This window comes from Panthera pardus, unplaced genomic scaffold (genome assembly GCF_024362965.1).
Source record: "Panthera pardus isolate Hobbes unplaced genomic scaffold, ASM2436296v1 HiC_scaffold_1, whole genome shotgun sequence".
Taxonomy (NCBI): Eukaryota; Metazoa; Chordata; class Mammalia; order Carnivora; family Felidae; genus Panthera; species Panthera pardus.
In genome coordinates, this window is record NW_026526654.1 from 39576028 (window position 1) to 39591048 (window position 15021).

Sequence of the window (15021 nt, forward strand, 5' to 3'; positions counted from 1 at the left end):
AGATTCATCCAAGATGCTGCCTGCATCAACAGTCCACTCCCTCTTACTGCTGAGTAGTACTCCCTGGTATGGGAGCACCGAAGCCTGATTAACCATTCACCTCTTGAAGGACATCTGAGTTCATTCCAGTTTGGGGCTGTTACAAATAAAGCTGCTACAAACATTCATGTATAAGTTTTTATGTGAACAAAAATTTCCACTGTTCTAGGACAGGTGCCCAAGACTGCAACTTGCTGGGGTCTATGGGAATTGCATGTTTGTTTGTTTTTTAAGAAGCCAACAAACGGTTTCCATAGTAACTGTACCAGTGATGTCTTTATATTCATGTATTTTGACCAGAGTATGTCCTAACAACTTATGATGCCCATGAAAGCCTGAGGGGCATTAACTGACCCATCTACAAGGTAGGGTAGGCATGAGAAAAAGAATCTAATGTTTACCCATTACCTTGGGAGAAATGCCTAAGCCTCCCTATCCCCTCACATTTCAAGTAGAAGACTCTAATTTAAGAAGTTTCCTACTTTAAAGAGAACATACTTTCTTCTTGGAGACGAGCCATGATCTGGACATCAGTGAGATCCTGTAACTTATATCCCATGGAGATAGAATCATCTTCCAATTCTGAAGTACTCAGCTCACTGTCTATAGAGGACTGGGGACTGAGAGGGGAGCCCCTGGATGTGTAACCTGAAAAACAAAGGAAACAGGTTTATCATTTGGTCTGAAGAACTGATATTTACATAATGCTTTGCAATTCCTGTATCAAGTCAGCAATTTTCTTCCTATTTTCATAATGACACTGAAGGGTGACCAACACGTAACCATTCAATGGCGAGACAATATGCACGTCCTTCACGTGTTCATGATTCACATATATTTTTTCAGGTTCAATTTTCACAATTAAAAAAAATCACTCTGCACTATACACCAAAAAAACTGTTAAGAGGGCAGATTGAATTATGGTTTTACCACATCAAAATGTATATATATCACTAGTGCTGAAATCTGCATCCCATTAGGTAAGTATATATCTGAAGACATTATAGAAGAATACTTAGTTCCATGTTCACTTTTGATTAATAATCAGATATGCTTCTCTCTAGTAGTAACGGATTATAAATTTTAAGATTAAACTATAATCTGGTCCGTTTTTCAAACAGGTACAAATAGAGCTATGAATGAATAAGAACATCACGTGTAAAAGGCTCACATGTATACACAGAAGCATATATAAAATCTCAATAACAGAGGGTACAGTACTCCCAGGAGATGGGAAGTCACCCACAAAAGTAAAAAAGCAATGGCTTGGGTAAAAGAACGAAGGAAGAAAGGCCCCAAAGGGAGAAAAACTGTAGGAATGGAATCACACCAATGCTGAGACAAATAAGGAAATGGTGAGAATTTCATCTCACAAGAAGCTACTGTGGCTATTTTTTTTTCCTGTGGAGCCCTGGCTTAATAAAAAGCTACCAGAAAAAATAAAATTTTAAAAATTAAGACATACAAGGTTTACATTCCTGAGTCATAATAAAAAACACTTGAGTTGTGTTTGACATTTAATTTTAAAGGCACACTAGGCATTTGGAAATCTAGCCATATACGTATAGTTTTGCTAACCAGGAAAACTGCCTGTTGCACACACTTGAGAGCACACCAATGGTGCTCAAGCACAAAGGAAGGCTAGCCTTCTCGGTACCCAAAGTAAGTGTGCAGCACACAATCTGTGTCACAAGATCACCCTCAACTTTTCAGTAAGAGAGGACAGGTAAGCTGTTTTTGGTGACTGAATGATAAAGCAAGCAGCTGGTCAAGAAGTTGAAATATTACCTGTTCTTTCAGGTGTTAGTATTGCTTTATTTGAGGTTTTAGAGAAGCTGGGAGTATTAATGCCATTGCTATAAGGGCTGAGTCTTGCAACAGGACTATAAGGAAAAGCCAGGGAGACATTTGAAGAGAAGAGACTCCGCCATCGGCTAGCTGTCACAGAAGCAGAAAATAAACAGCAGCAGTTAGCTATCCGGAAGCAGATGCTTATTTGTCAGAAGGAGAAAGGGGAGAGGTTAAAAAAAAAATGAAAAGGCAAAGCAACTTTTCATAAGGATAACTTAAATGACTTCCACATATCGAAGGTGAAAATATTTAAAAACAGGCAATTTGTGAATTACAGTCCTACTGATACCTTCATTTAAGAACTAGGAATCAGCTTGATTAAAGCCAATATACCTGTGTAATAATGAAAACCTGTTTTGAATTTCTACATTAGAAATGCTTTCTATTTCCTATTTCTACACAAGGATTTAAGTCTTTTGTAATAATATAAATGTTCAGTGTCCAAAAAAGCTCAAGCTTAAAAACTGTGGGGAATGTTACTGTTACCTATACACAGTTCCATATTTTTTCCTAAGGTTCATTTTCAACCCATTTAATATGGAAAATGTTGATCAAAAAATATTTAAGGAAACCTGTTCTTGGCTTACAGGACACAAACTTAAAGGAACTACTGCATTTCTTAACGGCCCTGCGTCCAAACCAAGGATTATGGAAAAACAATACAAAATCGCAGGAGAAGGATACAAAATTTAATGACAGCTATTTTTGATGGAAGGTGTAGAGATGAACTGGCAACTTGTTGGATTTTTTTAATAAAAAACATTTTCCAAATTTTTTGTATTGAACATGTATTACTTATGTAACATTTAAAGGTAGGATTATATATACTATTAATTTAGTACTTTAAGGAACAACAAGGAATTTTACCTACAACGGGCAAATGATCTAATTCTTCATACACTGCTTCACCTGACAGAATTAACGTATCTCCCTCGGCCCAAAATGCCAACCCCTGCTATTTCCGAGTTCTTGGGATCATGCAAAAGACCTTAAAACTGTAAAAACTTGAGTAAGTCACACCAAACATCACATAGTCTTCCTTCAAAGCATACGGATTACTTTGCTAAGCAAAATCCATTCTTCTAAAAAGCAATCACTTAGACATGGACTAATAATAATAAGCAGGGCAGGAGGGAACAGATAAGAAATACAGAGGAGGTTAAACTTCACATAAAGCAGTTAGTTGGACTGTATTTGCTGGAAATCTCACCAAACCTGAAGCAGCAAGTATGAAAAGGACTGCCTGACTCGCATCCCCAGATCACTCTTTTTTTTTTTAATGTTTATTTTTGAGAGAGAGAGAGAGCGAGAGCAGGGAAGGGGCAGAGAGAGAGGGAGACAAAGAATCCGAAGCAGGCTCCAGGCTCTGAGCTGTCAGCACAGAGCCCGACATGGGGCTCCAACTCAGGAACCGTGAGATCATGAAGTCTGACGCTCAATGACTGATCTACCAGGCGCCCCACCCCCCCAGACCACTCTTAATGAGCACCACTAATGAGCCAGCGGATGGCTGAGGAGCACTTCAAACTGGGCAGTGCAGTTGAAGGGACAGAAACGATGGGGTGTGGGAGTCAAGAAAATAATCTGCTCCAAAATGGGGATACTTAAGAGCCTTGCAAAATATCACTAAGGTTATTTCAAAGAGCAAAATGTTTCCTCTTATCTCAGCAAGAGTTGTGGAGGTAAGTACCGCCCCATTCCAACAATTACATGCAAAACAGCTCTTCCTCCTGCAAGTGAAAGAGGAAAGCAGCCGCCTGCACAAGGATCACACTTTTCAGAATTCACCAGTGTCCAGAAGGGGACCCTGCAGCAGAGCGTCACTCCTGACTGACAGCAGTCACCTCACTTACCCAACCTGTAATTAAGGGCGAGCTCTTCTCAAGCTCAGCCAGAGCAGAGACCCACGAGGCTGCCATTCCCCGTCCTGTAACTTCTAGACACACAAACCTGATTCCCAAATACACTGCAAAGTAGAGCTTGGTATGCAACACACCCAAGGTAGCCACTCCTGCACCTTTAATCTCTAGGACTCAAAGTTTCTCATTAAAATTCTATATTAAAAAAAAAAAAAAAGATCAATAGCTCTTTGTGACTGCTAACTTGCTTAACAGATGATGTCTGATCACTTGCCAGGCAAATTACAGTAACTGCGTGTTCTCACCCACAGATGCAAGCGACAATGCATCCCAAGTAAACAGCATTCACTACTCTGCACAATAACTACTGTGACCCAGCCTCCCAGCACAATGGTACAGTGATTGTGGCAATGACAGCAAGATCCTGACTAAGAACACAATTAGCATCTATTGCAAGAAAGAATGCTCTACATTGTCCTTTGGCATGGAGGCTTTTAAGAGGAGGGAGGAGAATTATCGTGGGGCAAGCTAACAAAACAACAACATTAGACTAGTACCCGAGGCTGTGGCGGAGGAGGAGAGGGGAAAGGACAGGAAGCCATCACATCCTACTTATTCTTCACTATGTAGCTGAAGAATTGTAGGAATTGTAACAGGAAGCATTTTTATTTTTTTGCTAATATTTTGTGAGTAAAATTCTACTCCCCAACGTAGGGCTTGAACTCACAACTCCAAGATCAAGAGTCATATGCTCTACCAACTGAGCCAGCCAGGTGCCCCAGAAAGCATTTCTATAGCGAATAAAACAAAACAACCTTCTAAAGGGCAATTTTATCTTTTTCAGTCAATTAATTTAATGGATTTTTCATATGAGGATGTTTTTTGAGAGGCTCAGGGATGATTGAAATGACCCTAAAAAAGGAGTAAGATGGCATTGCTAAAGAAGAAAATGGGAAACAAAGTTCTGAACAACAGTTATGTTTCCTTACACTCTACTGCAAAGTACTACCAGTAAGTAGAGGGCTTCTCAAACTTGGGATGAGGCTTGGGACTATGTATCTGCTTGTTCTATTCCAAGCCCTAGATATAACAGAGCTGGGCCCAAACACCAGGACACGCTGAAGGTTTTCCTTCCTAAATACCTTAATTTGGACAGCCTCCCAGGACACTCCTTCCCACATGCTCTCTGTAGTCCTACTGCAATTTCCTTGACCAGGATGCTCACCACCTCGCACCAGATGAATGTCATCTACTCCTCAAACAACCTGTAGCCGCCATCACCGTCCCTGGCAAGCCCACCCTAAACGTCATGACCAAAGCTGTGTTAGTCAGATACTAGTACTGCGGTGGCTTTTCATGGCACACATGATCTAGAAGGCACTCCGGATCATCTCACAGGACCCTTCCCCACTGCCATGCCCTCCTACCCACCTCTAGTGTTTCTGAACTTCCTTGCTAACACACCTGTACTGCAAAACCTTCTATGTTGCCTCCCTGATCTAACAAGCATCTTCTATGGAAATAAATGTGATTAGGTACTAAGGTATGGACTGAACCCTCATCTTTCTACAAAAATCAAAAGTGGTCAATTATTTTCGGTACATCTTCAAAGTTGCCAGACTGAAAAAGTAAATTACAGATCTGTGAAGCTATTTTTGTTTTGTGTTTGTTTTTGTTTTTAAGAGAAAGGCAGAGCTCACACGAGCAGGGGAGAGGGGCAAAGGGAGAGAGAGAGAACCTTAAGCAGGCTGCACACTCAACACAGAGCCCAAGGCTCTGGGCTTGATCCCACAACCCTGAGATTATGACATGAGCTGAAATCGACATCCAAACATTCAACCAACTGAGCCACCTAGGCACCTCTGAAGCCATTTTTTGGAAATCATTAAGTATAACAACCCCCCCACCCCAGAAAAAACTTAATTTGATAAATGTTCCAGTGATGACAATAACAAGAAAAATCACAAAGGGCAGATGATGGGATAGGTTTAAGAATCTAAATTTCTTTAATTCTCCAAACTGAGAATTATTAACAAATAAGTTTCCAGCCCCAATGACATTCCTTCTATGCCTTGCCTAGATTCATAACAAATACAGCAAATATTCAAATTTTTGTTAAACATGTAGGTCTCTGCATATAATCAAAATCAAATTTAAGAAAGCAGTAATTCACATGAAAGGAAAAAGAGTAACTGATCTAATGAGAAGCTCAGTGATCATCCTCAAAAGATCAGTAACTCCATGAAGCTAAACGAGTTCAAAAATAAAGCAGTGCTAGGACATCTTCTAGAAACAATTATTTTCACATTTTCTTCTCATCACAGAGATAGCCAGTTCAGTACTGAACACAATGTCTGGCACACAGTATAAAATCAAAGTGCAATGCAGTCAAAATCTTGGTGAGTTTACTAACATTTCCTTATTTCAAACCATTTTACCATTCCTACCTTAACATCTAAATGGTTTTGCCCAATTTCTTAAACTTTATTAACTATAACTTAATATACACAGTATCTTTGAAGACAAAAGTTAGTTTAGACATTTCAGCCCAGCTGGATAAAGGCTCAATGAAGAAATATACCTGTAGGAGCACAACTCATTAATACTTCCTAATAGCCACTAAGTTGTTGAACTTTGTGTGTGTGACTCTTCTGGTTTCCACCTAAATGACTTTATATTACTAATGACTAGGGCCTATGATCGGGTGATTGACACATCAAGATTTAACAGGAGTCCCTGCCTAGGGTGAGCTAGGCCCTGCCATGCTAGGTTGCAATGTTAAAGTGAAGGGTCGTGCCAAGGACACTAGTTGGCAGGAAGTCTTACAAGAAGGTGACAAAGCTTACTCAAATTCTTGAAATGCTACCATCTCTTACAATCAAAGGAACTGTTGGGGCGCCTGGGTGGCTCAGTCGGTTGAGCATCTGGCTTCAGCTCGGGTCATGATCTCACAGCTCGTGAGTTCGAGCCCCGCGTCGGGCTCTGTGCTGACAGCTCAGAACCTGGAGCCTGCTTCAGATCCTGTGTCTCCCTCTCTCTCTGCCCCTAACCCACTCGCATTCTGTCTCTCTCTCAAAAATGAATAAACATTAACAAAAATTAAAAAAAAAAGAAACTATTCATAAAACAGCTAAAAGAGGGTTTAGTAGAATTTCTATAAATGCTACCTCCAATAGTGCAGCATCTGAGTTGGGTGAGGAAGTCCTGGAGGGCAGTGCTCTTACTCTTTCTAGTAGCTTCTAACAGTACAGCCACATTTCTAATCCGGGTACCATGGTCTGAATGTTTGTGTCCCCCAAAATACATGCTGAAGTGCTAACCCCCAAACATGAAGGCATTATAGGTGGGGCCACTGGGAGAAGCTTAAGTCATGAGAATAAAACCCTCATGAACTGGAGCAGTGCCTTATAAAAGAGGCTCCAAAAAGCTCCTGAGCCCCTTCCACAACATGAGAGCACAAGAAATCTGCAACCTGGCAGAGGGCCCCCCATGCCTGTGCATGCTGGCACCTGGTCTCAGACATCCAGTCTCCAGAACTGTGAGCAGTAAAGTGCTGCCCACCTCCTCTGTGGGATTTTGTTTCATAGTAGCGTGAACAGACTAAGATATAGGGGGAAGTTATTCTAGAAAATAAGCCCTGATCTTCCCTACCTTCCATCTTCTTTCCCCTTTCTCACTGACGAATAAGACTGTCAAAGGCAAAACTGCAGCCTGCAGAGGCTGGCTCGGTCTAATTTGCCACGTTCTCTTATCCATCTCTCACACAAAGCAGGTGATCCAGGACCATTGCTTTGAAAGACAGAAGGACCACATGTTAAGAAATCAGTCTAAAGCAGCCCCTGTGAGTGTTTTACTTCTTCAGCTTTTAATAAGTCTGATGAAAACTCATTAAAAGCAAATTTTAGATCTGTTGTATTAAAATTCACAGAACTGATTTCTAAATAACTTATAATTTTGTATCTCCTCGCTTGTGGCTCTTCTCAGATACCCAAATTTATATTCTCCATCATTCCCTAACCCAGGATCTTCCCTGAGAAACTGGTCAACTATCATTTAAATCTTCACAGGCAAGACCCTGTGTACCCCGTGAGCCAAAAATAAAGTGGCATGCTCTAGCATTATGCAGACACCCTACATTTATAGAGCACAGCCAGAGTCGTTCCTTCATTCAAAATTTACCAAGAGATAAAAACAAAACAAAACAAAAAACATTAAAGGTCAGTCTTGAGTAGTGACGCAAATATCTTTCAAAGACACACACAGCACATAGTTATTTCCCTGCTCCACAGTCGTTCTCAGAAATCTGGCCCTGATGCTCCCACCTGCTTTTTAAAATTCATTTCTCTATTCATTTGAGCAGGCACCCACCATGGGACTATAAAGTACCAGATGCTGCAGATACGGAGATGAATAAAATATGATTATTGCCCTCTTTCCTTCCCACTCCAATTTCTGAAGACCAGCTAGCGTAGAAGGCAGGCAAGATATGCATATAATGTGATACAGTAAGTGGAAAAAAGGCACTGTGAAGTACACTCACAAAGACCATGATTAACTTTCCAAGGGAGTCCAAAGATTTCATTCACCAGGAGAGATTATATTTAACATGGCCCTTGAAGGTTGAAGAGGTTATCCTACAGGGTCCGAGGCCATTCCCATTCCAGACAGAAATAACTTATGTGAAGCCACGGAAGCAGGAAGAAGCAGTGCACGGTCAAGGAAGGGTACATGTTGTTAGGACTGAAGCACGGGGACGCGGAAGAAGAGCTAGGGCTGGAGGATGGGTGGTGGCAGGTTCCACACTGTCATTAGGAGGACGTGCTTTAATATTCAATTTGTGTTTTGACTGAGGAGGAGAAAGGCCTGGTCAGATATGTATGTTATGAAGACGGCACAAATGGCCATACAGATGGTGGACAATTAGGGCAGGGAGCGAGGACTGGAAGACCAGTTAGAAGGTTTCACAGCAGAGTTGGTGAGTCATCACAAGGGATCAAACTAAAGTCTCAGCAGAACATTTGATGAAAATATTTTAAATAAGCCACATCTGAGCTAAAGAGGAGATGTCTGGTGACCCAATGAATACAGGGAGTGGAGAAAAGGAGGCGGCCAAAGCTAATGCCATAGTTTCTAATACACTGATGCCATCCACTAAGACAGGGAACATAAGATAAGCATGCTTAAATGAAAGGAAAAAAGCAGCTGAATTTGAGATGGTTATAGGACATACCTACGTGCTGGTGCCCACTAAGGGGTGGAGAGTTCAGGAAAGCAGCTAGAGAAAAAAAGGGGCACATCAACAAGTAGGTGTTATGAGGCCACAGGCATGAATAAAATCACCCAAGAAGAAGGTACACAAGGAAAAGAGAAGTGACTTCAGGAACATTTACAAGTGGATAAAGGGAGACTCAGTAACAAAGACTGGGAAAGGCTGCAGAGTTCAGGGATGAGCAGAGACCAAAAACAGTAAAGATAATGAAGGGTTGCAACATGGACGCAGAAGTTACTATGGGATGATGACTAAGAAACGGCAACTGGCTGGACAACTGGGCCACCGAAGAGAGCAGATTCAACAGAGGAGCTAGAACGGAAACCTGTTTTAATAGGTCAAGCAGATGTAAGATGAGGAAGAAGAAATAACTCTTCCTAGAGAGATCAGGCTATAAAAATAAGAGAAATAGGGTTGTAGGTTTGCAGAGCATGAAACTCAAGGCAGGATAGTTCTTTAGGATAAGGGAGACCTACATACTGATAGAATGAGAACAGAACCAGTGGAGAAAACAAGAGTCTACAGAAAAGGGGAATGCACTGAACTGAGGTCCTGGAGATCAGAAGGAATGTGACAGAGAGGTAAGGTAGAGGGAACAGCCTTAGAAAAGGGAGAGTTATTTCTTCCTATGCAACTAGAAGGCAAAGCTAGTGAGGATACAGAGAATGCGATATTGGCCTCCGTTATCTGTAAATTAGAAGGCAATAAATATGCTCAGAAGGCAGAGTCTGGAGTAAAAGACCAGTGTAGTAGTGATGGTGTGGCCCCCATGGGGAGAAGTCAAAGTAATTGCCTAGGTGACTCTGTAACAATAAGGGAGCCTAAAAAACTATTTGAAGATATTAGCAAATGTTTTATGTTTCTGTAAAGGCATTTATGTCCTAGAGGTTTAGGTTTAGAGAGTTGACCACCTTAGTGACTGCAGGCTATGTGTCATTGGGGAATTTTAGAGATCTTTGGTAAGACCTTGGTAAAGGGAATAAAATGAAGGGCTAGATGGCTGTATTCAATACCAGTGAAACTCAGGGATCATGGCAACAGGCTCACACAGGCGTTGGCCAATGTTTTCTACAAAGGGCCAACTAGTAAATATTTTAGGTTTTGCTGGCCATATAGTCTCCATTGCAACTTCTTAATTCCACCATCATAGCATTATATAGCAGCCACAGGCAACACGTAAATGAATGAATGGGACTATGCACTGATATAACTTTATTTATATATACAGAGAGTTGAATTTCACAAAAATTATAGGTCATGAATTTTTATTTTTTCCAACCATTTAAAAATGTGAGCCGCTTTTTATCTCCTGGGCCATACAAAAACAGGTTGAAGGCCAGACAAGGCCACAATTTGCCAACCCCCAGGGTAACAGACATACCAGTTTAACAATACTCACTCTGGAGAACGCACAGGATTAGAACTGCATCATAAGGGTATGTCACGTGATGTGATATAACAATGATGGCCAACAGTGTACCTCCTTACTGTAATTTTTCATAACATATTATAATAAAGATCAGCAAAAGACTAAAAGGACCCTGGACTAAGAATCTAGATACCAGAATTCCAGTCTCCATCCTGCCACATGCTAGTTCTCAAATGGAGCAAATCATGTAGCATCTTGCTTTTGCAGGGTTCCCACATTTAGGTGTGTTTGTGGGACGATAACAAACAGGGCAAGCACTGGACAAAAGCTTGTGGCATGCATGCACACACTGAAGCAATTTTTTTTTTTTTAGAAGAGTGCTGAAAAGTTAAAGCAAGTTGTAGCAAAATCGTTCTCTAAACCCAGAGGGGAAATGTTCTAGAAGCTAGAAAGGAAGAGTGCAGAAATCTGCCCTTTTACTCTTCCCAATTCTCGGGCATTTTAACATGTCTTGTCAAAATGATGAGCATGCTTTCTGCATTACGTCTCCTTATCTAGACAACTTTACAGACTCAGTCTTTCAACTCAGAGGCAAAGTACTAAACCTTGAACATTCAACGATTTGATCAGGGTAGGTCAACGGCACTCACTTCTGTATCCAAAGACTATCTCAGAGGAAGCATATGTCCCAAATGCCACATTCTAACAAGTATGGTTTCTTCAAAACCACGGGCTGCTAAGGTCATGTCTCTGACTCTTAAATAACGGTGTTTTTTTAACCACAGAGTCCTGCAAAGTAAGGGAAAGGGGAGATAAACTCTCAATCCTCTGTTTTTATTCCTTCTTCATACAACAGGTGGACAGGCCTCAATACTAAGCCAAACAATCAGAGGAATCCCATGCATGGCCCTTCACAAACACCAGTGACAGAGTGGTCTAAGATCAGTGAATGGATAGGAGACACCTCCTCTTCTAAAGCTTGCTATTCTCCCTTATGGTGGCAGGAAATTTTATCCAGACCGCAGCATTTTGACCTAAACCCAAACACCACCACTCTATTTTCACGAACCATCGCCTCAGCTATAAATTTCCCAGGTGATCAGATTATATTTGTCCATACCTACAGGCGAGAGCCTATAGAACGCTTACATGTAGATGCACTCCCATGTCTGCACTAAACTTAAAGGGACTCAGGAACCTGGGTAAAGACAGTATTTTACTGGTTCTCTCATCAACTCTGACCAGACTGAAATACAAGATTTCCAAAGGGCCTTACGTTCACATTAAGCAGGCACTGCTGACTCGGCCCCAACCTGAGCAAGCCCCCTGGGGTAGGTACATATGGCTTGCAGCTTATCTGATCCTCTAGGTTTATTGGGTAAACTTGAAAAGCATTAATTTCTCCACAGCTCTCCATGGCCTGATGAATGAGCACACGGGACCGGGAAGTCCTGCTGCTTCTTTGAAACAGGTGTTCTTAAGTTCTTTCCCAGACACACGCAAAGTAAAGAGGATTCAAGCAGTATGCATTTGCCAGTGTATTCCTACAAGGAGAAGGGCTACAGAAGTAGTAGACATCCCTCCCTGATTGGTATTCCTGGTGATTGTTTATTCAGGGCAAGTTAGTTGTAGTCCCCAAGACCCTCATTCTTCAAATTATAGGTAGAAAAACCTACCAGGTTAATTTGAATCTTTCCCACAGTGCTAGTTCATTCAACCTATGATGACAAATGAAACATTTTCAAATCAGTAACCATGGTATATGTACCCATACACATAGTATACATATATTTACTTGCTATATGTCAATATAACATTTTTGTTACATGTTAACACATATTCATGTTTATAAACATGTGTTTGTGATAGGCTAATATATATATATATACATATTTATTACATATGCTTAACATATATAACATATATGCATATTTGTTATATAGGTTTAATATACATGTTTGTTATATTTATATAAACATACAGCCCAAGAACACTGTGATACTCAGTATTTAAACTTCCATTTGTATTCAAAATGTAGTAACTTACAAAAACATGATATATATACCATCTTTCAGAAACGTCTAGCTAAAGAGGTCATTTACCCATATAAATAATACCTAGAGCTAATCAAGAAAGTCACTTTCAACATTAGTATTAAGTTTAAAATTTTTTTTTTTTAACGTTTATTTATTTTTGAGACAGAGAGAGACAGAGCATGAACAGGGGAGGGGCAGAGAGAGAGGGAGACACAGAATCTGAAACAGGCTCCAGGCTCTGAGCTGTCAGCACAGAGCCCGACGCGAGGCTTGAACTCATGGACCGTGAGATCATGACCTGAGCCGAAGCCGGATGCCTAACCGACTGAGCCACCCAGGCGCCCCAGTATTAAGTTTAAACAGGGCGCCAGGGTGGCTCAGTCAGTTAAGTGTCCAACTCTTGGTTTCGGCTCAGGTCATGATCTCCCAGTCATGAGATCGAGCCTGGCATTGGGCTCCACACTGGGCGTGAAGCCTAAGATTCTCTCTCCCCCCGTCCCTTTGCCCTTCTCCCATGGACGTGCATGTGTGCGTGCACTCTCTCTCCCAACCCCACCCCCCAAAAAAAAGTTTTATATTAGGTTTAAAAGTAACTAGGGTGTTGTATACCTGCAAGGATTGGAAGATAAATGTTTAATTTTTGAATGAGAGTTATAAAACTTCACTACAGAGTATTATTTAACAACATTTATTCCATTGTCTGTCTTTTATAATTATTCTTCATCTTGAATTTAATACATCAAATGTTTCCTAGGTCTTACTAGCAAAGTGAGACTTGCTGGTTAAAGTGTCTAGTCATCATCATTAAAGCATCAGGCTTTTCTACTGTCTCAGCCTTTAACCAGTCTCAAGACCACAGGCTGAATGCTCTTCTCTCATTGCCACTCCTGGATCTTCCTGTGAATCTTCTCTAACCAGGACCATGGTCTAAAAACTGAAAAATGTGGGTTGGAAAGGAGAAATCCTCTGGACTGTCAACTTGTTTCCACTTCATCACTGGTCAGAACTGAAGCTGCCAACTCGAACCACACACGGACCAAATTCAGTGTTATCTAAGACCGGAATGAGCCCCGCAACTCCACAGATCATCAGACTTCCCATCTCCAATTAGCAAGGGAGATTAGAAAACAAGTTTGACTTCAACAGTAATTATACTTCAAAGGCATGCTTAAAAATTCCCTTTTATAGAAGCTGTTTTTCTCTTAGACCTAACTGCTGTGGCTTTAATCAAATGTAAGGACAGGGAAAATGGCCACAGAATGTGAGGAGTCAGCCTTTGTCAGAGTCAGAAAGTCCTAATTTAACCCGAAAAGAACAAGGGAAAAGAATGACCTAATAATCTGCCCATGATGTGATATTGTCATGCAGATTCTAAACAGCTGCTTCAAGTTGGACTACAGCCACCCCTGCAAGCCAGGACAGCCAGCTAGAGGAATTTCCAAGTTCTACATGGCAATAATGTGGTAAATTAAGGGGTGACTGGGTGGCTCAGTCGGTTATGCATCCAACTCTTGATCTTGGCTCAGGTCATGATCTCACGGTTTGTGAGTTTGAGCCCCACATCAGGCTCTGTGCTGACAGTGCGGATTCTCTGTCCCTCCCACACCCGCGCTGCCTCGCTCTCTCTCAAAATAAATAAACCCTAAAAAAAAAATGAGGTAGGTTAAGGAAGATGCTACAGAGTCCAATTTCCAGAAGAAACAGTCTAGATTATCTCATGTCTGAAAGTGTTTCCTCTTCAGAAAGGATAGACTGGATAACCAATAAGAACCTTCCTGCCTTTGACCATTTGGTATGTTAGGAAACACAGGCCCAGCAGGCTACTAGAAAACCCTGTGCATTCCTGAACGGAAAAGTGTTGGAAACAGAATTTGGATAATCCTTCCTTTTCAGCATCTCCTGGGCTAAAATACTTTCTTCCAGTAAGGGACACAATGCATGTGCTTATAGTCCATGGCAGAAAAGGCCTCTGACCCACTAAACTTGAGAGGTGGTAGAAAGTAAATACACATAATTAAGAATTTTGACAAGGAAAAAAACTTATTTTTTCGGCCCTAGAAGTAGCTGCTGCATGATTTTCCTAAAATGCCTGCACATGGAAGAACATTAAAATATATATAAAGGTATAAACAGGTATCTCTTTCCCTTTCCCATCCAGATCCCCTTTCCAGAAGTTTTGTTTGAGAAGCTGGGGACAATAATATAACTACTATGAAAGTGTAACCTCTTTTGTTTATTTTGAGAGAGTGTGTGTACCCACAAGCAGGGGAGGGGCAGAGAGAATCCCAACAGATCAATGCAGGCTCAATCTCACAAACCATGAGATCATGAACTGAGCCAAAATCAAGAGTCCGACACTGAACAGAATGAGCTACCCAGGCATCCCTGTAAGTGTAACTAAAAGCAGACAAATCAACCTCACCTTGTTGCCATCTGACTCCCCATAGTGAAAAAGGTTAGATATTTAGCCCATGTACTCTCTCTCTTCCCTTCCACTACCACCACAGTCCTATTTTTACATTGTCAAGGTTTACTGTATCTCCATTCTGTTCGATAGCTGTGATCAGGACAATTTTAAGGTCATCATCAAATGTTAAA

At 41.1% G+C, this 15021-nt stretch overlaps 1 protein-coding gene across 3 annotated transcripts in view; it reads right to left on the reverse strand.

The window, feature by feature from the left end:
• The window catches only part of SLAIN1 (SLAIN motif family member 1), a 61775-nt gene that overhangs the window by 17123 nt on the left and 29631 nt on the right, over positions 1–15021 (reverse strand). For 2 of the 3 annotated variants that reach the window (XM_019444119.2, XM_019444121.2), the window contains exons 3-4: positions 1828–1977; positions 538–687 (exon numbers count right to left, since the gene is read on the reverse strand). In XM_019444119.2, coding sequence (XP_019299664.2) covers positions 538–687; positions 1828–1977 — 300 coding nt within the window. The remainder of the gene's footprint in view (positions 1–537; positions 688–1827; positions 1978–15021) is intronic. The other variant, XM_019444120.2, reaches the window with a different exon arrangement.